General features: G+C 46.4%; 1 protein-coding gene across 2 annotated transcripts; it reads right to left on the bottom strand.

The window, feature by feature from the left end:
• Positions 1–9: 9 nt before the first annotated feature.
• nkain4 (sodium/potassium transporting ATPase interacting 4) lies at positions 10–25,815 on the bottom strand. 2 transcript variants are annotated; one of them, XM_003963366.3, is made up of 7 exons: positions 25,526–25,815; positions 17,368–17,505; positions 16,397–16,477; positions 13,343–13,543; positions 6,999–7,059; positions 2,517–2,601; positions 10–1,870 (listed from the first exon to the last, which is right to left on the bottom strand). In XM_003963366.3, exons 1-7 carry the CDS (start codon positions 25,577–25,579, stop codon positions 1,861–1,863), a joined length of 630 nt encoding a protein of 209 aa, XP_003963415.2. In that variant the 5' UTR covers positions 25,580–25,815; the 3' UTR covers positions 10–1,860. The 2 variants fall into 2 exon arrangements, with proteins under 2 accessions (XP_003963415.2, XP_011600805.1); XM_011602503.2 differs by lacking the exon at positions 2,517–2,601 and having other exon boundaries at positions 25,526–25,814.

Genomic DNA, 25,815 nt, shown 5'->3' with positions numbered 1-25,815 from the left:
AACATGAGATGACGAAGGAGCACGTTCTTTTATTAACAAACATTTATTTACATGATCACACGACACAGCTCTGGATAAATAGAAATACACAAAGAAGTCACAACTGACAGTTCAAATTAAAAGACAAAAAATAAGCATTTTTCACTTTCTTTACACTGAGAAAAAAAAAAGTATCTACAAACAGCTGGAGACTAACAAATACGTCTGGTTTTAACTAATTCCAGTTACAGGGATTACAGGAGGGACTGTATTGCACTGAGAGGAAGACTAGTTTTAACTGAACTATTTTAGTAGCTTTTAATGCTGATTGTTTTAACCGACTCACACAAAACTTGTAGTAAAAGTAAAAAGACAGTAAGGTCAGTAATGGTTGTAAACTCAAACAGACCATTTAAATGATGAGCTCTAACGTGAGGCAGAGTCATTACACGTGGCTTCTTGCACTGGGAAAAAAAAATATCTGACACCACAGAGGAATCTGGGATATTATAGCTGCTGAACGACAAATCACAGACTTAAGAACAACTTGAGTTTTTTGATCGCAGTTTCACACTCAGCACCAAGAAATACTGCAATAAAACACTGTCATGGTAGTGAAATTATACACAGTAGTGAACGTATGCACAGTTGCAGGCGGGGTACTTACTTTTAAAAAAAATGTCAATGGTTGCTAAACGATGACAACTCAACACAATAATCTATTCGCAAGTTTTCGGTAACTGGAGACAAAAACAGTCGAAGCAGGAGCTGGAACAGTTCTGCAGCGTTCAGAGTTGCACTTACAATGTTCGAACAGCCGGGGGCAGTAGTGATCCGCACAGACAGTAACAGCGACCTTCAAACTGACTCAGAAGAAAAGGTTCTAACGTTTGCAATAAAAAGGCTACCAGTCGGATTATAAAACAAGGTGTCAAAATGAGTCAAAGAAAAAAACAAGTTAACAAAGGATTTCTGTTTAAACTGATCGGATATGGCAAGTTGTTATGATTTCAGTCATTATAATCTAAACAACCCTTTAAAAACATGTTACGCAACACCCAAATCAGGAACTCTAAATGACAGGTGACTGGTATAGCCTGTGACGGGTGTATGTGATATGAACGTTTTCCTTATAGTAAAAATGAGCTTTCAGCTAACAAAACCCTCTTCTCACTTCTGAGATAATCCCTTGGATGTTGGCGAAAACAAGTGATAATACTCTAAGACTCCAGAAATTAAAGTGAGACTCACATTCCCTTCCCACGTGTTGGGAAAACCTCTTAAAGGCCTATTCTCTTTTGCAATCCCAATACATCGGCGCCCAATCCCCACTTTTACATTTTACAAGCTCTGTGAGCGATGCCCCCGTAGGATTGGTGCTTTTGTTCCCTCCCTTCCTGCTTTGCTTGTGTATTTATGCACACAGATCCTGGCCTAAAGTAAACAGGGAGAGCACAATAGCTCATTCCACAAGCTCCACTGTAATTCGGCCTTGCGGCCCAGAGCCAAACCAGCAATAACACGCTAAATCACTCTAAGACAGAGTCTCTCCGCAGACTGGGAATGCTGGACACTCCCTCATTACATGTACATTATATGTTCTTGGGAAGTATTAAACTATTATTGACATTGATGCGGGGCTTTGCGATGCTGTAATTTCCTCTTTTCCTTGAAGCCCTCATCACTCACAGGAAAACAATAAACCCCAAAGTGAAAAAGTGTTGGTTTTTCTGGGAAGTGCACCAGTAAATGACATGGTTAAAGTACTGAAATTACGAACAGGAGGAATGTGTGGTACATCCCCATGCAGACATGTTTGTGGCAAAATATCCATGTTGTCACCGTGGGAACATGCCGTGCCACTGTTGGATTCCTGCTTATTTATGTAGACCTGTGATGGAGGGGGACAAAGAACAACAAAGAATTAGCAATGATTGGGCAATCCAATGTTACGTTTATACCGGTGTACACCCGAGAGATTCTGGGTGAATCTCTCTTGGACACAACTCCAGCTGTATCAGGGAGACCGAAACGTCCTTCCCATTAGAGACGGAGCTGATTAAACTGTCAAGGAGCTAATAAAATATTCATTTCACATTGGCAGAGAGTTATTACATGACTTTCTGGGCACGTTGTTATTAAGTTCTCTGCACAACATAATAGATTAATCTAATTGGAGGCAGATATTTTTTTATATTTTTTTCTCAGTGTATTTCAATCAGTAATTGCCTGCAGAGTGGGAACACCCACAAAGAGTCGCCTTCATTTTCCATTATAGCTTTTCAAATTCCAACACAGGATATTTATGAAGGAAAATATGGCACAAATAGAATCCGAAGGAAAACTCACTATTAGTGATGAGTTATATGCCCATCTTTCTAGAACATTTATTCATCATATTCTCATTTTAAAAAGTACTTTGATGGTTTTATAGTACAGGACAAAGGATGTATGGATGTCAACATGTGCTCGCTGCTACATGTGGACCACAGAGGGGCGTTTACACATGCGTGGCACGGGGACACATTTGTACTTACGGGTACATGGGCTTTAGGAGGAGATCGGATGATTTCTCATTGATATGGTAGAGTGGGAATGGGTCAAATCCACCAATAAAATCAACTGAAATCAAAGGATTGAACACATGAATTATGGAGCAAATTAAAAGGACAAAAACAGAAAAAAAGAGGATGCAAATGAAGACATTTAAAAGAATGACTGTGAAAAATGGAATGAGAACAAAACAAAGGGGAAGGAAATGAGGGCTTGACAGGACTTTTTATCCTTTATTGGTTCAATTTTAGCACCATAAATGATCAGCAAAAGCTGATAGCTATGAATACAGCACTACTGTATATGCATATTAGGGTGCTTCAGACTGTTCATGTGTTATTTCAGTCACAAGCTTTATAGAAAGTGTTTTTCCATCTGTGCATCTGCCCGTGGTGAGAGGGAAAGTGCGGGAACAGGTGAAGGCAGGCCAGCTGTCAAAATAGCCTGTTTTTATCACACAGAAACAGAGATGACCTTCAGCCGCTGACACCAAAGGCTGAATGCCTCCGTGTTTTTCATATTAGGGCCACTGAGCATGAGACAAGAACACGCCGGTGACCAAAGAGGTTCGGAGTAGGGACACAAAGGAGCGAATGAGTGATAATGAATAAAACGCATGTTAAAGGATGTGTGTGTGTTAACTTCAGATTGTCCCTAGAATAAAAGGATAAATAAGGTCTGTTTCTTTCTAGGAATCGACAGCTGTGGGTGGAAAATAAGAACAGAGACAATCCAGGCAGGGAAACTACAGTAAGGTCAAAACGGCCCCATCCTGATAAGAGAAGACAGAGGGGGTCTGTTGAACACTGATAGGGGGACAGGATGAGCGGAGAGAGCCACAGGGGGGTCGAGTCCTTTTCCTCTGACCCTGCCCTCCCTTCCTGGGTTTGCACATTTCTATCTTTGCCAGATGGACTCTGCTCCGCTCTTCCCAGATCAGTTCTGTCCTGGTGATTTTGTCATTATGAGCACCCCCCCCCCCCCCCCTCCAGCCACAACAAACACTGCAGCAAAATCCAGTTAGATGAAAATGATTGCTGCCGTTTTTAGACGCGCAGGCAGCTGTAGCGATGACAGCATCGGCCCGCACGTCAGTCTCAGGCAAAATGAAATATCACGACAGATGCCTGATGATTTAATTCTTTTAGCCATTTCTACCAACTTTGGGGATGGTTTGACTCCTGGGAAGGTCAAATAGACTACTGAGGATTTCACAAATGCAATCTTGTGCAACATAGATTGGAAATCAATCATTTTAATATTAGCATCAGAGTCAAGAACATTCGGTACCCACAGTCAGCAAAGTGTTACTCTTTGCAGGTCAAAAAGCCTTTTATTTTACAGCTTTCAGACAAGTAATCCCTAAATCTTCAATCCCAAATTCCCATATATTTATTTCTGTGCAGAGGTAAAACATGAAAAAAAAGATGATCAGAATCTTCTATGAACAAAAAGTTTTTATCAGAGTGCTGTGTTGGAATAATATGAATGTGATTCTGCTCATTTGTTGTCCAGAGAGCATTTTGGTATGCAGGTCAGTGGATGAGGCCCGAATACAGAGCTGACAAAAGGCAATTGTGTTCTGAATCAAATGGAAATGGTTGTGTGTGTGTGTGTGTGTGTGTGTATGGGGGGGGGGACATCTAGCGAACCAAGCCACATCCAGAGACTGGTTTCAGAGCTTCAGCACTTTCCGCCCAGAGAGGACAGAGAGGTCTAACTGTGAAATACTGCCCAGATAAAAGGGGAAATCAGGATCTGAGTGAGAGAATAAAGCAGCGCGAAGGAGTTGAAGAGCAAACAGACAGAACCGGAGACAGACAGAGAGAGTTCAAGCTCTCGGAGCATGTCCGCTGTGAGCCAACGGCTGCACCACTGTGTCCCTTTACTGCTTATGAGGCGTGAAATGAGGAATCGTCAACGATACTATGTGACAAAGCTTGTTCATTTAAACATCTCACCAAACTTTTAAATGATTTTACAAGCAATTACATGAAATAACAACATTTTCTGGAAGAACTATATTGAAAACAGGCCAAATTTAACTCAAGGGCAAATAATTTTTTTTATTAGAATATCCATCCATCCATCCATCCATCCATCCATCCATCCATCCATCCATCCATCCATCCGATTTCCTGAAGATGTGACTCAGCACAGAGGGTGGCCGCATAATTAGCAGACATGCTCGAGCATCTTTATCCGGACACTAGGCGTCTAACTCCATGACCTACTTTACAAAGAGGATTTTCCTCACCCCCCCGCTCCCTCAGCTTGTCTGCGCCGCACTGATAAATGTGTAATAAATTCACACGGAAACACATAAAACACAGTTGTGTGAAGGGTGCAGGCACTTTCTAAGACCCTGGACACACTCGTCCATCCCAAATAAGAGAAGAGAGGAAGTTGCATCAGGAGGAGACCACTTAAATAGAAACGCACACGCTCTCAGTAATAAAGGCTGAAAGCCATGTCAAACCATGAGCTGATGCTGTACGGAGCTTGTTATTCTATCCACTGTGTCTTATTGGGCTTCTTATGAGTGTGTGTTAGTGCACACGGGGCGTGTGTGCATTTTATTTTGTTACTCTTTACGCAAGCGTGAGCACTCAGACCTGCCCATCTCCCTCGAGAGCGAGGATGCGTTCAGCATGAGAGGAACTCCTGTCTTATCTCCTTAGTTGTGAGAAGCTCCTCTTGGCTCATGCTCTTCCCGACTCCATTTTTTCATTCCACCTCCTCCTCGAACACACCTTCCTCTGCTCCTTCCTGTCTTACATTCTCTCTGGCTTCCACTCCTCTGATTCTTCTTGACCATTCAAGTTAATGAGCAGCAAAATCAATCAGGTTGGTGATATCTCAGACATTTTGTCACAAGAATTGTCTGACAGAGCTTGAAAATCCATGCACGGGCAGAGATTTTACCTTCACACATTCTGAAATATGATTTGGATTCACGGTTTTCGGAAAATAAAGTTTGACATGAAGAGATACGTGAAGAGAGATGCTTTAGGGGGTTCGGTGCAGACATCCACCTTAATCTCCACATCAAATGGGAAGGGGAGGGGGGGGGGCGCTTGTTTCGGTGCATAAGTGAGTGCGTGCACCTGTGTCTCCGTGGAAAAGAGACATCTGCATGTATATGCATACGTGCAGGCTAAGGGCTGATTACAATAACAAAGGGGCTGAAGCTGGGAGTGAGACGGCATGATTTTAACCTTGATCAGAAATAAACTGTCAGATAATCACAGTAAACGCTCACACGCATGTTTAACACCCGGTTACTGAAATCACTTGCCCAGATTTCTCTTGCAATGCAAATTGCATGATGTTATTAAAAAAAAAACCTGTAAAACAATACACATTGAATTAAATATGCTTAGAACATGTATTAGAATGTGGCTCATTTGTCCTTGTTTAACTACTTTTATGGACTAACGAGGCCATGCCGACCTGTGCTGGAATGGTAATGCCCTCCAAGGATTACTTAGGGTTGACTGGTGATTGAATGGTACCGGGTCAGGTGGTACTGTAAACCACTTACAACCAGTGACTATCTGGTATGTGACAGTTAAAGAACCACTTGGACTTCTTATATTTGTGGTCCCTGGGACCACACGCCGCAGCCCTGTCGTGGTTCAAAAGTGGTCTAAATACAAGGGGGGTCGTCGATTTAGCTTCCGTTAATCCTCACATGAGGTTTGGTTTCAAAGCGGCATCTAGAACTTACACGGTTAAAGCCTGCATTTTCACGCAGGGAGACATAATACGTCCTGGAAGGTTCCTGTGGAGCAGGCAGATATTTATGAGGGTTGCTGACCCCGTTTATCACTCTCCCCCAACACACTTTCTGACTGGATAACTCCATCATGACCTCTGACCTGTTACCTGAGGTCACACCTGTGGAGTTTATGGTTTCTCCCTCTTTTCTTGTGCTTGTCAACACACTGTTCATTTCTGTTCTATGGACGCTAATCAAAGGATTTGCTGCTACAGGCTTCATATAGGGCAACATCAAGCACAAGGAGAAGATCAGAGGATCTGTGGACATGTTGATGAACGGCCAGGCTCGCGGATGGAAGGACAGCAAACATGGCAGTGGGGGAGGGGCAATTCTGCAGCCTTCAAATACACGACGCAACCAGCCAGGCTGGAGCTGCTACCAGGGGAGGGGTCATGGAGGGAAGAAAGTGAGAAAAGTGAAAAGAAAAATGTTTTTGAGGACCACACAGACTGATGAAGAACAGGAAAAAAGGCAGAGTAGAAGCGGCAAGGGTGGAGAGGGAGCTGGAGGATGTGGGGAGAGGAAGCACGTGGTTCTTTTGAAAGTTCTGCAGTGTGGTGGGGAAATATGGGGGTTGAGAGGGGGGTGAGACTGTGGGAGGGGAGCGATGAAGCTGGCCCAGATCTCTCCAGGTCCAGTATGTTGTGTGTGTGTGTGTTTGTGTGTGTGTAAAGCCACTCACAGCTGTCCTCCTCCTCCGTGATGGCGCTGACAACATAGCAGGCGTACACGAACCCCAGGAGCTGCAGCGAACAAGCAAACAAGAGAGGTTAGACGACTCTGACGTGTGTGGATTGATAAACAGCCGCGTGCTTGCTTTGATAATCTGAAAGGAAAAAAAAGAAAAAACAGACTGAACATCTGGAAGGAGAGCATCTTTCTGCTGGGACGCTGCTTTGACTCAAGGGGAGGCAGCTGTGGCGGGCAGATGATGCAACGCTAACCTGGCCACCATTTATGGGATACGAAAATGCCAAGAGTTGTTGCAACACACATCTCAAGGTTTTGATAAAGGAAACATTTATATTCTGATGAACACATTAGGGCACTGGTGATTTAATCAGGGGAGCACTTTGTGGTCCAGTCTCACCACTGTCATCCGCATAAAACATCCAGCTAAAGTCCCTTTATGCTGCCTTCCCAGTGCCACACAGTTGGTTATCATGTGACTAAAATGGAGCGTTTAACTGGCATACGAATGCAGCAATGAGGGAGAATGTGCATCTTATCTGCAAAATAGGTGATGCAGAGATGAACAAAGCTGTGTGATTGTCTATTTCCTGTTCCCAATTGCCGGAACTGCCGCCTGACTTCAGCTGTTGATTGTGCGACTACATAGGCCAACCGGAGAGGGGGCAGTATTAACGCATCGAAACGATGCACATCGCCTCCTAATGTTTAGTGCATTAGGATTTTGACGGGAACTGGGATGTCCAACGAGAAGGCAAAGTCAATCCTGAGTATAGCTCCTTTAAGCGGTGCATGTAAACACACTCAGGATGATCGTTGCAGTTTTGGTGTGAAATCCATGCTGGTACGGTTTACAGGGTGTGTGGGGGGGTCTGCATTGTGGCTCATGTGAGCAGACAGGGACACCACCAGAACACAGCGCTGAGAATAGCCTCTGGAAACGGCAGATGGCTGTCATCAACTCCAAAGCAGAGCCTGAAAAAGTCCCTCTCCACCCAGCCAGACAGCCATCATTTGGCACACTGCCATGCCAATTAAAACCAATGTTGGGGCCCACTGCCTTGCCCCCCCTCCACACACACACACACACACACACACACACACACACACACACACACACACACAGCATGGAAAGACTGCATGCAATATTTCTTATTTATCAATTAATCCTCATCAAGTTAACCTGTGACTTTAACGTGTCCTGTTATGTTGTTGTATGTTATTTCAGACTGGTACTGACGCGCATGTGATGCGACTCATCATCATGCGCGGAAGAGAAGTAACTTCAGCCTTCCACGTTTCTGGAGGAGCACATAGAATGACAGGTCCGTTTCTCAGTAAAAGGAACAATCCATCTTGGGTTTTCTAATTGCTCAATTCTCCATTACAGAGGCAGCGAAATGGATGTAAATTAGCATATAAATAAAGCTTTTGTCAAAGTAAAGCTGGGTGTTAAGAGCTGTGCTCAGAAGCTTTAACTGCACTGCGAGTGTGTAAGTGTGTGCCATTTGTGCACAATGTGCGCTCGTGTTAGATAATATCTCCACACAACCGCAGGTCCGGATCTCTTGGACGGATCAACGCAACTCAGCCAAAAAAATTCCGTTGGTCAATTGGTTGCTGGGCTTCACTCGAGTGAACCATTAAGACCAAAGACCCGTATACTGTATGGATAATCACAGTATATGATCAGACTTAAACAATATCCCAGTAAAGTTAAAAGAGTGTGCAGGACTCTGACTGGAGTGTTCTCCGTCTCCCCCAATAACAGCCCGGTGGGAACAAAGCAAGATGTGCCCTCTGCCTAGAGCAACTTAAATTGCCAGCGACACGTCGGGGCTAATTTTAACTTCACTGCACATTTCTATTTTTCGTTCACCTGTGAACAGACTAATCCGACTCAGCGGAAAAATGAAGAAATTGGTCGTCACTTTCATCAGGAAGAAACGCCTCCGTCACCGAGAAGCCGCCCCTCAGTTTCCACTTGTCAGTTTTTACTGGCGACAGCAAAATCCGGGTGTGTATTTCACTGTGCCTACTTTACATTTTAATAGTTTGTCTTTTTTATGGATTTAATACCTTTGTTGTGATGTTCGGGGAACTAATGAGACCTTTGAAGAGCTTCTTTCGCTTTTATTGCTGGAAGCCAACATAGGTCAGTAACTTAATAAAAAGCGAAAATTCCGCTTGCATATTAAAGGACCATAAATCACTCTCCTGCTCTCTCCGAGTTAAAAGGTTATTTTACAGGCTTGTGTCAAGTTAATTAAGATTAAGAAGCCCTCACCTGTCACCCAAGGGTTAATAAGGCTGTCTGTGATGCCATGCTCCACCAAAGTCAACTTATCAAGCTGTCAACACTTCCTTTTTTAACATTTTGTTCTATTTTAGTCTCTTTTTCAGATGTGTCTCATCAAAGTCAATCAAGATTGTCCTCTATTGTCTGTGCTCTCCCCCTGAAAGCAGGTACCGCCACCTTCCCTGCAGGTGGTGGAGGAGTTAACTGTGGAAAAAGGAAGCGCGGAGGCAGGAAAAGTGAAAAGTGCGCGCGGAAAGTCGATCGTTCGATGTGGGAAAACTTCAAAAGCAACAATTCCCTCCGGTGGGTCTTCATTTACAATTTATTTTGACATGGAGGACACTGAAGGCAGTGTTTGTGATGGCTCAGCATTATCCGTTTCCTCTCTCCCAGATAATGAGCGGGGAAAGTTTAAAGCCAAAAGCATTTAGGGAGTGTGTTTGGGGAGGGGGGGTAATGAAGGTCAGGGTGATGGCGTGCCCCAATCCCACTGGAAAATATGCACTTTCTCCAAAACCTGCCCCCCACCAATTGGACAATCTTTTCACCATCAGAACTTTGAAGTGTTCATTATATCCAGCAAACTTGGGAGTCATTACACCTTTTCTGTCATAATAATAGAAAAACTGTCCGAGGCTGAATCGGCTCTAACGGCCCACTGATTTCCCCAAAGTGACGCGAGATTCTTCATTAGGCGTGCAAAACAAAATGAATTCATAGGGAAAAAAATGTATTGACGCAGAGGATAAGTGGACCATAAAGAGAGAGGGAGGGGGGGCGGCACAGATGTCTTCTGCAGGTTAATTGCGCTGGACTCTGCCTGACGATCAGCAGGGACGACTGCAGCCGAAAATAAGGCACAAGTGTGTTTTTCTCTCTCGGCAGCTGCATGTTTAATGACAAAAACAGGAGGAGACGGTGACTAGAGAGGCTACACCCACCTGCTCTGATCTACCACACTCCCTCTCGAAGGACACCAACCCACGCAGAGGTGTACGCCATGAAATGGGTTGTTAAGTGTGTGCTGATTTGCATCTTCCACATCAAATATGTGGAAATCAGATGCTGCCATCCCAAAACATTACTGCACACACACACCCACACACACACACACACACACACACACACACACACACACACACACACACAGTAAGCTACCTTGGCCAATAAAAATGGAAGATGATGAGTTTTCCATTTAGAAACGAGCAGGAACTAAGAGAACAAATGAGTGTGTGAAACAGAAATACTGCTGTACAAGGTTTACTTCTTTAATGCTGCTTGGTTTTAGTTGTGCTCCGTTTCCCCTTTGCCTACTCGCTAAAGTCCACGTATTAGTGCCAACTTAATCTGAGAAAATCCATTTCTGTAAACAGATTAACAATTACAGCTCTCGGCGCAGGCGGCCTTTGAAGTGTGATGGCGGCCAGTCGTGGGTTTGTGATGTACGGAGTGTAGCCCGACGCAAAATGCTGCGGACTAATTCCCTCTTACGGCTTTGGGGTCTCTCCTCTCCATCGTCAGCCAGCAGACCTAAAAAGCATCCCGCTCCTGCGTCATAATCCCAACATCTTCAAAAGAAACGTGCTGCATTGGTGCAGTGGAAGAGCTGATGTACTGCAGTGGTGCTGTTTTCAGCCAGACTAGGTTACGTTATGCTTGGACTTCATAAAGCACGTTTAATACAAACATATGTGTGTGTGTGTGTGTGTGGGGGGGGGGGGGTTGGCTTTCATCACGGCGAACCGAGCAAACCTCAGTGACCACAAAACACACAGAACGAACCCTGAAGGGAGACGGAGCCCCGGGCTCTAATCACCCAACACAAGGACTCTGATAAATCAGAGGCTTTTATTTACCCCCCCCCCCCATGTTAGCCTGGCCCCTGGCATTAAACAAGCCCCCTTTCAGAGTCAGCAGTGACCCGATTTTAGTCTCTAAGCAAAAAGCAGAAATGCAGGCAGGAAACTGGGCAATGCTGCTGGATGGGCAGGAGGGTCAAAGCTGGTGACAGGAAACAGCAAATGGATGGAAAAAAAGGGGGAAACGGGCAATCGAAGGAGAGAATGACGCAGACTTCCATTCTTCCCTTCATCAACTTCCACCCAATCCTTCCCTTCAATCCCCTATTCCCAGAGACTGGAGGCAACAGGCAGCAATAAAGCAGCGAACGCTACATCTGTGTGTGTGTGTGTGTGTGTGTGTGTGTGAGAGAGAGCGAGGGAGACAGGTTACTACCATATAAGTTCACAAAGAAAACTTTAACGTCTTGTTTAGCGAGCGAGCAGTGTTGACAGATGTAAACCAAATTTAAAATCTTGCAAAAATCTCCCTTCGCTTGTCTCATCTGCCCCCCCCCCTCCCGGCTTCACCGCCTCCCCCTCATCTCACCGGACAGCTTTTCTCAGACTGTTTTATTTAACAGTGAAAGCAGTGCACGGGAGGAAGGGGGGAGAGAGAGAAAAAGCAGACAGCACATGGAGAAGAGAAGAGCGAAATGGGAAAAACTTCGGGTGGGTTTTCTGCTGACTACGCTGGAAATTGTTTGTTATTCTAATCGCTGCACTTTTAAACAGCAACTTTCGCTGTGGATGCATGTGCGCGCTGCGTGCACGCTACCAGGGGCAACAAAGTATTACAAGAAAGGTGAACAATATCTCCCTTCTTGACGAATCAATAAATAATAGATTATCCCTCTTTAGGAAGGCTAGCTCATCTTTTAAAAGTGTAAAGTGGCTCTTGGGCAGTGGCAGCATTATAGGGCCGACCAACGACGGCTTATTTCTCACCTGTGTTGAATCCAGACGGATGAGGGCGACGGCAGCCTTGCTGGACAACGTACTTGCATTTTTCATCTTAATGAAACGTACCGCTCGGAGTGCAGACTAAATATTTAATGGCCTCATACAGCAACCTTGAAGCCCCCCCAACAAAGACAAAAGAGGACGCTCACTGTCGTCCTATTGTGTTTCATCCATTGCTTCCACTTTCCGTTTGGCCCTCGTGTCCACTGAAGGGGCAAGCATCATCCAGAGTGGACCTCTCGGAGGGTCTGCGCTGCTCTGCTTTTAGCCTGAGAGGAGGCAAGGATGCACGGAAAATGATGCCGTTCACGAGGCTGGGATTTCAGCCGTGATTTCCCCGTGGGATTGCTGCTGAATGCTTGGTTGGTTCGTACCATGTAAGGGTGTGGGTGAAAAAAATAACTTTCCATCTATCAAGTGCACGCAGAGGAAAGGAATGAATGTGGTTAATGGGCTTCTGTAAGAAAGCGAGCCACTGCTATAATGCGAGGTCGGACGTTTTATTACCTTTCCGAGTGTGGAAGATGTGTGGAATGGTACGACTCAAAAACTACACTGCACTTATTTGATCTACAAGAGAGGACAGGTTTTCGTCCGTGTCGGACAGCAGAGGCAACACTGCCTTCCAACCAGTCGATTAATGCCTCACCGTTCCCAAACTGCTAGTTGAAAGGAGGAATTTCAACCAATAACGATCACAGTTTTGAGAGTTACTCTAATCATTTTCTAAAAAGCTGTGCGAGTCACTCTGCGTTCTCTGTGCGCAGCTGAATACCGCTGAGTGCTAATGTGTGTAGCGCTCATGTCTGAGCTCAAGTGCCCGCTGAGCTGGAGAGAGGGTCCTGGCCCTCGTCCAACAGCGGGAGGGTCGGTCCTACACGAGCGTGTGCAAATGTACATGCTGGCAGGATCTGAGTTTCTGGTGTACTCAAACAGAGCTGCACAAAAGGGAACAATAACAGCCCTGCCTGTGTTTGAGTAACCTGTTAGCAGCTGGAGGGGCTCACTCGCAGCCAGACCAAATAACGGATCAATTTCCCCATTCAATATTGGAGGCGGAGGAGAGACTCCGACAGACGAAATAATGGTTGTGGTGGCCTTAATGTGGAGAAAAGAGGGAAATCTTCCACAGGGATTGAATACCACAGCCAGTGGTTTCTGAGGTTACGTGTGTAAGGTGATGAGTTCCTGCTGCGTGTTCATACATGTGTGTTTGCATTTTTCACATGTACTCACGGCCACGAGGATCTGGGCTCCGCTGTGTGCAACCTCGATGTACTGGTAGCCCAGGAGGCAGCCCATGACGGTGATGTAGGACTGGCTGTCTGTGGTGCGGACGCCTGGAGCCTGATGCATCTCTCTCCTCACACAGCCCGGCCCGTGTTCACCCCACCAGGAGTGATGGGCGGAGATGTTGAAGGTCAAAAGGTCACTGTCCTGGAAGGTACAAGTAGACCCAACGTAAATCACTTTTTTGGCCCCAGATTTTAAATGCGAGAGGAAAATGTGGTGGTAGAGGAGGATGTCGATGCACCTCTGGACACTTGTGGATTTCACACACATGCGAAAAAGTAATAAAATTAATCAAGAGCATATTGAAATAAGAAATGCGGAGGCGTCTCCTGCTGTTAAGAACGCTATGGTCAAGATGAATCAAGATTTCTCAGAATTATAAAACCCTTTAGCCTGGAGGTTGTTATTGGTAATCACTAACTATTCTGGGGCTCTTAAAACATGTAACGACTTTCACAAGAATCAATCACTTGAAAAAGTTTCACAAAAGCGCTGCAGCAAAAGTAAGCAAGTCATTAAACTTTGACTGGGTTCAGCTGAAATATGTTAGTCTGGATCAATGTCACCTGATGGATGGATCCATCCCGAGCTATGCAGAGTTGTGTTGCTAGTTTGATTTTTTTTGAGTTTCTTCCCTCATCTACATTTTCAAGGACCGAAAACAAATTTAAAAATGTAATGACTAAAGGTTGAGCCACTGAGGTTAGTGAGCAGCAAAAATAATATAAAGACCTAAAAGTTTGAAAGGAGAGACAGAGAGATGTGATCTCACTTAGGAACGATTCTCTTCCACCCTTCAGAGATGATCAATAGAAAGTTTCTCAGCTGCGAGACTAAGAACATTTTACATGTAGCTCATGCACGTGGAGGCCATTTGCGCAACCCTATGAGCCCCCACATACAGACGTAGAGAAGCTCCCACTAATCAATACCCTAATACAGCAATCTAACCCCACATCTGGCCCTCGGTGACAAGACATGCATTATTAACAGAGCTGACCGCTGTCAGGAAATATCTCCGGTTCCAATCCACCCCCGCTCACGTCAGCATCATCGCCTGGGTTCATACCGGCACACGTGTCCAGTCAGCTGGAAAAACGGCAGCAACACACAGACCCCCCCCTCCCCGTTTTTCTCCTCGGTCACCCCGCAGTCGCAAAAACAAGGGCGTCTGAAGGTCAGTGTAAAAGGCTAATGACCGAGGCCGCGGGCTATGGAAACCATCTCCAGTCAAGCACCTCAGGAAATCAATATTCAAGAGGCTTTTTGCAACTTGCTCCAGGAGTGTTGTTGTTGCTCAACAGTGCATATCAAAGGAAAATATCAAACCTGTAGCGTCATACATTTAAGGCTATGCTGCTCACAGTCTGATCTTTTGGTGTTTTCTAAAGTCAAATCAACCGTAAAGATGACTCATTAGAGAAATACAGACATTTCTGGTGATGGAAATGTTTTAAAATAACCAGACAGCTGCTTTATATTAAATTAGGAGGTAGAGAGTGCATGGGCCTGCCTGCAATCCAGTCTAAAAATAAGTTTGAGGTCATTCTCTGCAGATGTTAAAAGATGAAGATGCTTCTGTTATTACATTTGTGCTCATTATCATTGCTTATTTGTTTCTAATTAGGAATTTAAATTGCCTAAATTTGCCATTGAGCCATGTTAGCAAACATGCAAGCCCCCGAATGCAAACGCTGGGATTTTATAACACATATATGGAGCTTTTATCTTATGTTACACTGCCTTTGAAAATAACTCAATTCCAAACCATCCGATTTAAATTATTCAGGTTTTGGGGGGAAAAAGGGGCTGTGGATTCCATGCTGAGATCAGTGGGATCAGACAGTTTGAGATTCTCTACATTCTCCATCATATTTTGCAAACAGAGACAACAAAGTGGGGCTAAAGTTGGAGGGCTGTGTGCAAACGAGCAGGGCTCCCTCTGTCACTTGGTCTTGCACCACGAGGGGGAGGGGATAAAGGATCAATAGGAGGTGACGGAGCATGTGGGGTATGAGTCGAACACACAGCCCCCTCATTTCTAGGGCTTCGACACTGGTTACTGAATGATCACACACCCGTGCAGACGAAAAGAAGCTCTCTAAAATCAGCAATATCAAGCCACAACAGAGCCATAATAGAAACCTGTGTGATAAGTTCTGTCTTGGTGTGTGTGTGTGTGTGTGGGTCGGGGGGGGGGGGGGTCTCTGTGTGTATTACATTAGCCAGCTTTTCTCCTGGCCACCATATGCAGAGCTGGGAGCCCAGGCTGTCTCCATCTGTCGGGTTAATGCCCGGCCCCGGCCCCAACCCCAGCAGCTGCCCCCATACAAGCCTCATTATTCGGGGAGAAATCGTGCAGGAACACACACACACAGCCGACACACACCAACATATGTAGTGATGGGCTGTCACACTCGAGAGAGGCGAGGTGTGTCACACATTGGCAAAGTCATCAGAGCTTGGGAAGATATTTCGGATATTTGTCACGCCTGAGCTGGTACAAGACGAATGCTGGCTGCACGAATTCATTTGTCTTAATGTTCAACGGAACAACTTGAAGATTTCCATCAGCAGTGAGGTGGAGTGAAGCGAGGACAGGAGAGAAGGCCACAGAAGTTCAGCATATTAGATTCAAGACAAAATACCAATATGTATTTTCCACAATACCAACCTTAGCATTCATGTTAGCGTAATTAGTCGACTAGCAGTTAGCCACAATATTTAAAAAAAAGTCTTCTTGAAACTGATCTTTAAAATCCAATACAGACATTGACACATTTGCTCCACAACGTCCAACTATGTAGGTGTTCTCCCTGTATGACCTGAAGCTATTATCACTAAATTGCTTGGGCACAGCTGTCATCAACACCTGGACAGATAAGGGCGGATGTGTGCTATCGCTCTGTCATTGCTTTTCTTCTCCACCAGCCTGCGACCAAGAAATTCAACAGTCTACAGCTGGAACCAGACAAGATAGACATTTGAAAGTCTCACCTTGGACAGGCCTCCTACATCCAGGTAGAAACAGATGATGAAGACGTTCCAGGCCACCCATAGCGCCGCCCATACTGTATACTAGAAGGTGGAGACAAGCACAGAAAAAAGGGGAAAAAAAGGATGAATTAATGAGATTCTGAAGGTGACGGCGTCCTCTCCTGCATTCACAAACAATCAACCTCATCTCAGAGATGTTGCGTGTTTAACGTGCTGGAGAACAGCCAGTCCGTCTGAGCCTCGGGGGGGGGGTGGTGAATTAAGTTCACAACTCCAACCATTTATGAAGTCCCGCGGCCAGACGGCCCACTGTTGACAGGAACGCAGCCATTCGCTGACAGAGGGGGCCGTCGTGGTGAAGGTTGTGAAATCTTCTGCCTCGCGATGAATCGAGCGTTTAAAATGTCAGAGGCATCAGATGAAGAGCAGACGGGAAAAAACAGAGCGCCGAGACTCCTATTTTCCACTTGACATGAGGCAACATCTTCACTTCCTGCCTCTCCCCACCACGTCTGTTTGTGCAGCTTCTGACGTACCGCCAGCCTGCGTCTATACATCTATATCTGCTATCAGATGTGCCTGGCATTAACAAGCATGACTGAGGAATGCTTTAAAATAACAACTCCAATCCATCTAAAGTGGGTAAATTCATCAGTATTTCAACACCAAACAGATCTGGAAGCACAAATTGTACAAGAATGACCTTCTCTGTCCAGAAACTCAATACTAAGTACAAGACAAGCTCCTTATCCCCCCCCCCCCCCTTTAATTATCCCAAATTACCCTGGGATTAATGTGATCCGAGGCTGTCGGACGGTAAACAAGAAAGTGCCGAGCACATGAAAATTAGCAAAGGCACCAACATGTCTGATCAGATGCACACGCAGAAGCTAATAAAGCGATGTCACACCTTTTGAACAAAAGCGTGAGGGCGCAGAAATATGTGGAAAGAAGCTTTGTAATTCACTTACCACCACGATGTAACGCGGCCGATACTGGATCGTTCCAAAGAGACCCAGGATGACGATGATGATGTGGAAGAAGTTGGCAAGGATGGGGGCCCATTGGTAGCCCAGAAAGTCAAAGACTTGTCTTTCTAAAGCCAACACCTAAAAAAGAAGAACATTTTGAACCTTTCACGGAGAAAACTGGAATACAAAACAGAAAATCTAGATTAAAGAAATAAAGGACCCGGCAGAAGCCTGTCTTTCTGTATCCATCAGCATCAGACTGAAAGTCAATATCAATATTGGATTAGAACCCATAGACGGAGCACAAACAGCCCTAGACAACTGGCAGCATAATAATTCTCACACACTTTAACAGCAATCAGATACCAACCCGACACCAGCGAGCCAACAGGAGCAGCTTGAGCGTTCCCTCTCCAACTGTGGAAGTGCTCAGAGGTGAAGACTGGAACTTTCATAAAAATAAACAACCGCAGATTTATCGAAGCCGGTCGAGTTCAGGAAGAGCTCCACGTTGGGAACCTTTTCCGCCAACAGCCTCCAGGAACTCCAGGAACTCCAGCGCTCTGGGAAGTTCAGAGGAGACACGGCCTGCATTGAGCCTGGCCCTTTATTAAAATATGCCCTCATGAACAGAGCAAGCACACTTAAATTTAAATCCTCGGTGATGGAAGTCTGAGTTCCTCGGTTTTCTCCCAGACAGGCCGACCTTTTGCACTCGCTACATTTACAGTTAAACTTTATCTGGTGTGAAGTGATTAATTGGCTACCAATATTGCTTCACTTTGACTGCTTTCCTTCTGAAACCCTTTGAAAAGCCCACAGCTCACCAATTCCATTAACTCAATTAGCATGTCATTTAGGTTGATATACACAGATGGCTGCAGCATGCTAACCTTTTAATTAGCATCCTGCTGCACAAATCCATTCCATCCCAGCAGAACGGGCGTCTCAGACAAATGGTGTTATCTGTCCCGTGTTGACATGCCATTTCCAGCCGAGCCAAAGAAGATGTATGACGGATGGAGGAACGCCTCGCCAAGCACACGCCCGCGCAAACCCATGACAAGCAAGGGTGGGAGATGATCAAAAACAGGGATAATTAAAAACAAACAGCCGTTTGCATCGGTAGCCGGGGAGACGACCCCACCATCTGAGGGGTGTTTATGAGTAATGAATGATAGACGCCAAGTTGGATTAAAATTTTAAAAATGAAAACCGTCAAAGCCTGTAGGATGACGGGGAGCTTCCTTCCCTCTAAATGGCTGCCATCTGTCTTCTGGATAGAAGGACTGATAGAGAAGGAATACGGTCAGAAAAGTCATACATCTTGTCGTCGGATCACGGCCAACACATACGAGCGGATCCCAGGAGACCTGCAGTTCACGTGACTCCAGAGCTTCCTGAACATTTTCAGCTTCCATCTCAAGAAGACTCAGTAGAAATGTCTAACCCATTGTTCAAAGCTGGCTCCCACACATACACTAAATATTCCCCTTAAATAATTCCCCCCAGGTGTTGGAGCTTTTAAAAGTATGTATATGAATGAGGGGCCTGTATATGGGTGGTGTGTGCGGGTGTGTATTCTCGTCTGTGAGCTGCTGTTGTCAGCCATATCACGTTTACTGTTAACTCAATAATGCACCAAGATGACAATCAATCAAGAATGGAAGGTCTCTGCCCACCCTCACACACACACACACACACACACACACACACACACAGGAAGCAGCGGATGGCAGAGTGGAGGAGAATTTGATCAAAAGATTCCAATGCTTTTCCAGGAACAGTGAGCCGTCTTCATAACGGCCCATAAAAGCCTCCCGCTGACCTCCCGCAAGCACAAATGACTCCCAATAGAGTGACGGAATCTCTTAAGTGCGTGTTTCGGCTTTGGGCGTGTACACGAGGAGAGGCGTTAGCCGCACAACCCACCCCTCCCACCATAAAGCCGTTTATGGGATGGTGTGAAAGCAGGACGCAACAAGCCCTTCGCTCACCTCCACCATAACCACTCATCTCACACCTTTATTTTCCCCATCTGTAAGGTAGAATCATGAAACTTTGCCTGAGCAGGTGGAAAACATCCTCACCAACACTGATGTGTGTAAGAATTCTGCTCTGCCGTGTTTCTACAGCGGCCTTGAGCAGACAAACCTGTTCCAAACATCAGAATTTTTTCGATTTTATTTAGCTCGTCAGTAAAAATGTGACTGAGGTGCCTCCAGTAGTCGGTGTCACGCAGGAACAGATCATACTTGGAGAAGAAAAGAGGAAATCCTGAGAACACTCTCCCCCCCCAGCATGAGACAGCAAAGGTGGCTGGTGAGCATCCCATTTTATCTTAGCCTCCAGACACTACAAATCCCATCAGCACGTCCCTTTCCCGTCCTCTGATAACACGTTACGGAACATGTCATCAGCATCTGTGGCTTTGAAATCAGGTTTTCTTGGTGGGGGAGGGTGACAAGCACGAACGATCCTCTCTGACCCCAGGCTGCATGACTCAACGCTGGGGCTCAGAACTCCGACTCATTCCGAGTCAGACAGGAGCAGGACTTGGTGGTAGTAGATGTGCAGGAGGAAGTAAAGCGCACGAGTGGAACTAGTTGGATGCTAGTTGGATCACTAGTTTCACATTTATCATAAACAATATGGGACCATACGACCATCAGACTACCCGGCGGACTGCTTTTCCTTTCTTTCTGCATATACTTTTCCAGGAGAATATCTCCTGTTTTATGTGCTTATGAAACACTATTTATACCAATTTATAACCAACAAACTGGGCAGTGAATCCGAGCCTGGCAGGCGTTCTGCCTTGGTTTGTCTTATAATGCAACTCCCTGCAGGCTCAAATCATTAAAAAATAATACTTTCTCTGATCCAGTTCTCAGCCTGCTCCGCTAAAGTCATTAGATTGTGGATTCTGCCAGGTTCTTGGGTATCCAACGGTGCTAATCTCAGTTCGTGGGTGCATGTTTTAGTGTATGTGGAGAGCGGCTACTGACAGCTAGCCACTGGTGGCGACTGGTCCAGCAGCGCTGCGACTGGGATTAAGTGGCGGGACGGCTTTGTAAACCATTCTTCTTCGTCGTTTGAAATGAGTTCTGCGTGGCGAATCAGCAGCAGCACCAGCCCTTTTGGACTTCATCGGGACTTGTTAGAGGTAACGCTGCTGAGCAGAAACAATGACACCGCAGATCCTTAAAGCCGGAAAATCCAGTCACGATTAGAGCTGCTGACTTCAAGAGAAACCGGCAATCTAACCTTCAGCTGCATGAGTTGCATTTCTAAGGATAGGATTTATATTCCATGTTTTCACCGCATCCAGCCTCTTTTTTTCCTTTTCTTTGCTGCCTGTATCTGGAACCGCATGGAAACGACAAGACTTAAGGAGTTAAGCACCAAAAGGCTGACTTGATGGTGAGGAGAGCTTCCCAGAGATACGGCCCAAATTCTGATGCAGTGTAAGCGAGCATCCCTCCTCACGTGGCTGATATCTCGTTTCATAAGCTTATCTTGCCCCCACCCCTCCTCATCTCTCCTCCTTCGCTTTGCCGTCAGCCAACATTTCTTCAGAAGAGGTGCCGTCAGTGTTGGGATTATCAGAGGGCAATTTGGGCTTGGCTGCCTTAACTTTGAATGGGAATGCAGCATGATGGTTCACAGGGATCAGCATCACCCCCTTGGGGGGGGGGGGGGGGGGGGGGTAAGAGGAATGAAATGAGACAACAGACTTCAACAAACAGAGAAGCTCTCATTTCTCTGAGGAGCTGACAGGAGAGAGGCGGGACGGGGACACGGCGCTGGACTAGATCCAAACAGACAAACAAAGGATGGGCTGAGGAGGAAACTGGAGAAAGAGCTCAGCCAATCCCATCCATTTTCCTGCCTGTCGGTGTCCCAGATCCAACAAAACTAGTTAGGATCTGCCCCCAATTAACAAGTAGCTCATTTAGCCGGTGATAGGAAATCCTCATGAAGTTTAAGCGGTGCAGAACGGCAACTGTCAGGGGTTTGTCTCCTCCAGCTCTGTTTTCCATAATTGAGTCGGTACTGTTGTCCTTTTCATCATGACACCGTTGTTGCTAATCTCCCATCCACCAGGAGAAGAACATCAGATGTGTGCGTCCGCGCCGTCTGGCCGTCTGTGGAGCGCGCCACACAATTAGAGCACGAACATCTGGGAAGCCATCAGCGGCTTGTACAACGAAAGCAGGGGAAAAAAAATACAGGCAGCAGGTCGGTCGTCAGGACGATCGTGATCCGCTAAGATATTCATTCCAGCTGCGACACCCCCGGGGGAATTTACCCGCCGCCGCCTTACAGCCAGTGGCACCACTGGAACGGCTGGAATGGAAGGAGAACAATGGGGCCACAAACAGTTCTGGTGTTGTCGCCATTATGGCCCAATGGGGAAGTTTCGCTGATGTGGATCACACACCATCCTCTCTCTCTCTCTCTCTCTCTCTCTCTCTCTCTCTCTCTCTCTCTCTCTCTCTCTCTCTCTCTCTCTCTCTCTCTCTCTCTCTCTCTCTCCTCTCTCTCTCTCTCTCTCTCTCTCTCTCTCTCTCTCTCTCTCTCTCTCTCTCTCTCTCTCTCTCTCTCTCTCTCTCTCTCTCTCTCTCTCTCTCTCTCTCTCTCTCTCTCTCTCTCTCTCTCTCTCTCTCTCTCTCTCTCTCTCTCTCACACACACACACACACACACACACACACACACACACAAGTCCACTTTTTTTCCCTGACCGTGGCCACATAATGAGCTGTTAAATTGAAGACATTATAATGTGAGCAGTTGTTTCGGGGACCAGGCAGGACAAGAGGAGCCTTCGTACGGACGGGGCGGTGACGTCAAACCCCGAGGAAGGTGAAGCCTCAGCAGGAAGTTGAGCAGCCGCTCTCAGTCAGTGAGGCTGAGTTTCTGTCCCAAGTAGAGGCCGTACACCCACTGACCACCCCCCCCCCCCCCCCAGCACTGGGTCTCCTTTGACAGCTTTATTTTCTGCACAGCTTTATGATTTTGTGTTATAAATGTTTCTATGTTAACAAAACCCACAGAGGGAGTGTGAGTGTGTGTACCCATGGGGGGTGGGGGGTGGGTTCAAAGAGGTAAATGAGGAGATCGAAGATCTACCCATAATTGCCCCAGAGTGTGAGAGGTCGATTGCACCCATCCCCCCTTTCTCTCCCCTCCATTTCCCACCACCTGTCTACCAAATCTCTGCTGCTCCGGCCCCTCCGATAAATCAGACAGCAATCAATAATTCAAACATTATTCTCAGTAACGGTGTGGGGATGGGGGGGGGCGCTGTGTTTTAACAAAGGAGACACGTTATGGGTGGAGAACAAGTGTACACCCCATTCAAGCGGCGCGCCCCGATTTCCTGTTTGCATAACGCTCCGAGTGGAAGCTCCACAAGTCTGAGGCGTGAAGGTGAATTCATCAAGCGTCCCCCTCGTCTTTTTGACCTTCACACAAACGCTCTCTCTCTCTCTCTAACACACACACACACACACACACACACACACACACACACACACACACACACTTAGGATGTGTAAGAGCTCACCCATCTGTGGGGGATGTACTGACAAAGCAATCAACATCAACATTCAAGAGGACACAATCAGCCCAGAACAGCGAGGGGTCCGTTTAAGGAGACCACGCCCACATCAGCTCCAGCACATGATATATGTTCTATAAATGATGAAGACCTACATTAAGCTCGAATTGTAAGCTCTTTTTAAAGATAAACTACACATAATGACACTTGAGGACACTGCAGCGTGGATCTATTTAACACCAAAGCACATTGTGGTATAAAAAAATAACTATTTCCCCAGGAAAAAAAGGAATTCTATGAAAAATTAAAGACATTTATTACTGTTATCTTTGGCCAGAGAGAGTTTAACACCATAATTCACAACCACAAAAGACATTAGTGTGTGTGAGCCAACACAAATACAAGGACGGACTGTGTTTCCCTCTCGGAGTCGAGGAAATAAATAGTCCTAAACAGATGTTCAAAAGCATCGGCAGCTGATAAAACTGAGGTCGGGGCTGCTGAGATGTGAATTAAGCTCCAAAAACAGTGACAACTGCCACGCAAAGCCGTAAACCACAAACCTAGAGTGGCTGATCCGAATCTCAACACCAGACCGTGATACGGGTCCGTTATCGCGCGCGTCTGCGTGTGGGCGGTCACATACGCACAAAATCAACGGCCGGTTTTAAGCTCGGGAATATTCAAACATTAATGCCTCTGTGAGGCAAAGCAACGACAAAAAAGCAGCCTAAATCGCTTTGATGTGTGGGGGGAGATGCGACGTCCTCAGGAGGAGCCGCCACTTCAGGAAAACTTTTCTTGAAAGTACTTTGGTTGAACCCCAACTTCTGAAGCATTTGCTACAAAGTCCCTGTATTCTTCAGCTCCGGCATCTAACGAGCAGGGGAGGAATGGCACACAGGCGCCTCCAAACAGTTCTCGACTGTTTAGCGCGGAGATTTCCGTCCCCTTGCTTCGCCGAGGCCCCAAAAGACACCAGTCGCCTTGACAGCAGAGATATTTCTGTCTAGACTGCATTCAAAAGGAAACCAACCCCCAGTTTTGCTAAGCTACGCGCTCTCTGTACCAAGGCTGTACTGGCAAACCTACAGCCTAACTCGCCATGCGCCTGCGTCAGATTGCTTCCGGGCAGACAGGCATTTTTTCATTTTCCATGCTGGGTCGAAGGGCCCGACGTCAGTGACGGGCTCTCTGGCAGAACTCCCGCTCTCTCGGGGCGTTTGGGGGGGTCTGACAATGAGCCCTGTTCGTGCCCGGGGTTGTTAGGGCTGCAGGGAGAAGAGGGGAGGTGGACACTCTGATCAATAAGGACTCGTTATTCGGCGGTCCAATTAGACGAGGCTCTGGCCGCTGAAAGAGGCTTGATGAAAGCGCCGTGCTCGGATAATTAGCACACAGGCAGGTTCACGGGGGGTATTTATATGTCTGAGAGGGATGATTAACGCTGGTTTTACCCTGTAATGGACTGGGTCTAAACCAGCTCATTTTCAATGCATAGGATTCAGCCAGGGGAGGTGTGAAGAGTGTGTGTGTGTGCACGCGCATTTTTAAACACGTGTATTCATGCAGACACGCACATGCATTCACACTCGCAGCACGACAACCTTTCCTCCAAAGGTCAGAGGGTTAATGCAGCGGCCTCTCATTGCAGGTTAAGCTCATCAGTAATGCAAGTGTGTGTGTGTGTGTGTGTGTGTGTGTGTGTGTGTGTGTGTGTGTGTGTGTGTGTGTGTGTGTGAGAGAGAGAGAGACAGGTTTAATAGGAATTGTCATTGCGTGCAGAAACTGCACCAGAGGGAAATATAGCCCTTTCCAGAAGTCTTTTGGGACTTCTTAGGCCGTCTGTTGACAATTTTATATACCTCTTAACAAATAGGAAACCTCCTCCTCTCTAATGAGGGGGGAAAGTCCGGGGGGGCACAGGTACCAGCTCAGGAGTCTGTGTTCCTGCATCAAAGTTCCACAAAGGAGCAAACAAAACCCAGAAGAAGCGCTCCTATTTGAAAACAAAAGCCCAACCAGCTCCGTGGGCTTTACCATTATGGAAATAGGACGTTATTAAATTTAGGTTTTTAAATCTGGCTGCTCATAACCAAGGCTAGATCGGCTCCCCTCCTGGATGACGTCAACTGAACTTTACGGTATGTAGATTAGGTTTTATGGCTCCCCCCCGCTGTTGAAACAACACTTACTGGGGGGCAGTGTGAGCAAGCTTGGTTTTAGCAGCACAATACATTTTTACTGCCACACACCGCCAGGTCTGAACTCCAGCCTGTGTTGAGAAGATGGACCTGAAGGGCCCCAAAAGAGATTTTAGACAAACTTTAAGCGACGCGTCCACTCAACACCCCCGCAAACACGATGTTTGGTTTTTTAAAGTGACAATAAATTAACTAAATTGAACCCAAATCAACTCGAAGCTTTCTCAACACTCGCCGACCTATTACGCACAGAGAGAGAGCACGTCCAGCCTGCGCCTGCAGCCCTCCAAAACTTTTACGATGATACTCTAGAGCTCCAAACGCTCCAACTAAGTTCGCCTTCAGCACAAACAAATGCCAGCAGAGCAAAAGCGAGAGGAGACAACTGACCAGCTGTAAAGTGCAGATGAAGATGAGGGTGCACCGTCCGCTGCAGCAGCCCATTGTGTCCGCGCTCAAGATAAAGGTGCGACTCTGGAAGAACCTGCAAACGCCTCTGACTCAGTCCTACTGCCAGCACCGCAGACCCATTCTCCTCCCGTGCCTCCCCCCGGTTCCTCTGCGCCGCTCTGGGCTCTCAACGCTCCGGGTTCTCGGCCTGGCTGCTGCGGCGCGGTCGCTTGTTTGCTTCAGCCGCGCATGAGGTGACTGACTGGGGGGCTGTGAGCCGGTGTTAAAGG

This window comes from Takifugu rubripes, chromosome 3 (genome assembly GCF_901000725.2).
Source record: "Takifugu rubripes chromosome 3, fTakRub1.2, whole genome shotgun sequence".
Lineage (NCBI taxonomy): Eukaryota > Metazoa > Chordata > Actinopteri > Tetraodontiformes > Tetraodontidae > Takifugu > Takifugu rubripes.
Note: the sequence above shows the minus strand (reverse complement) of the source record. Positions and strands in the feature narration are given on the sequence as shown.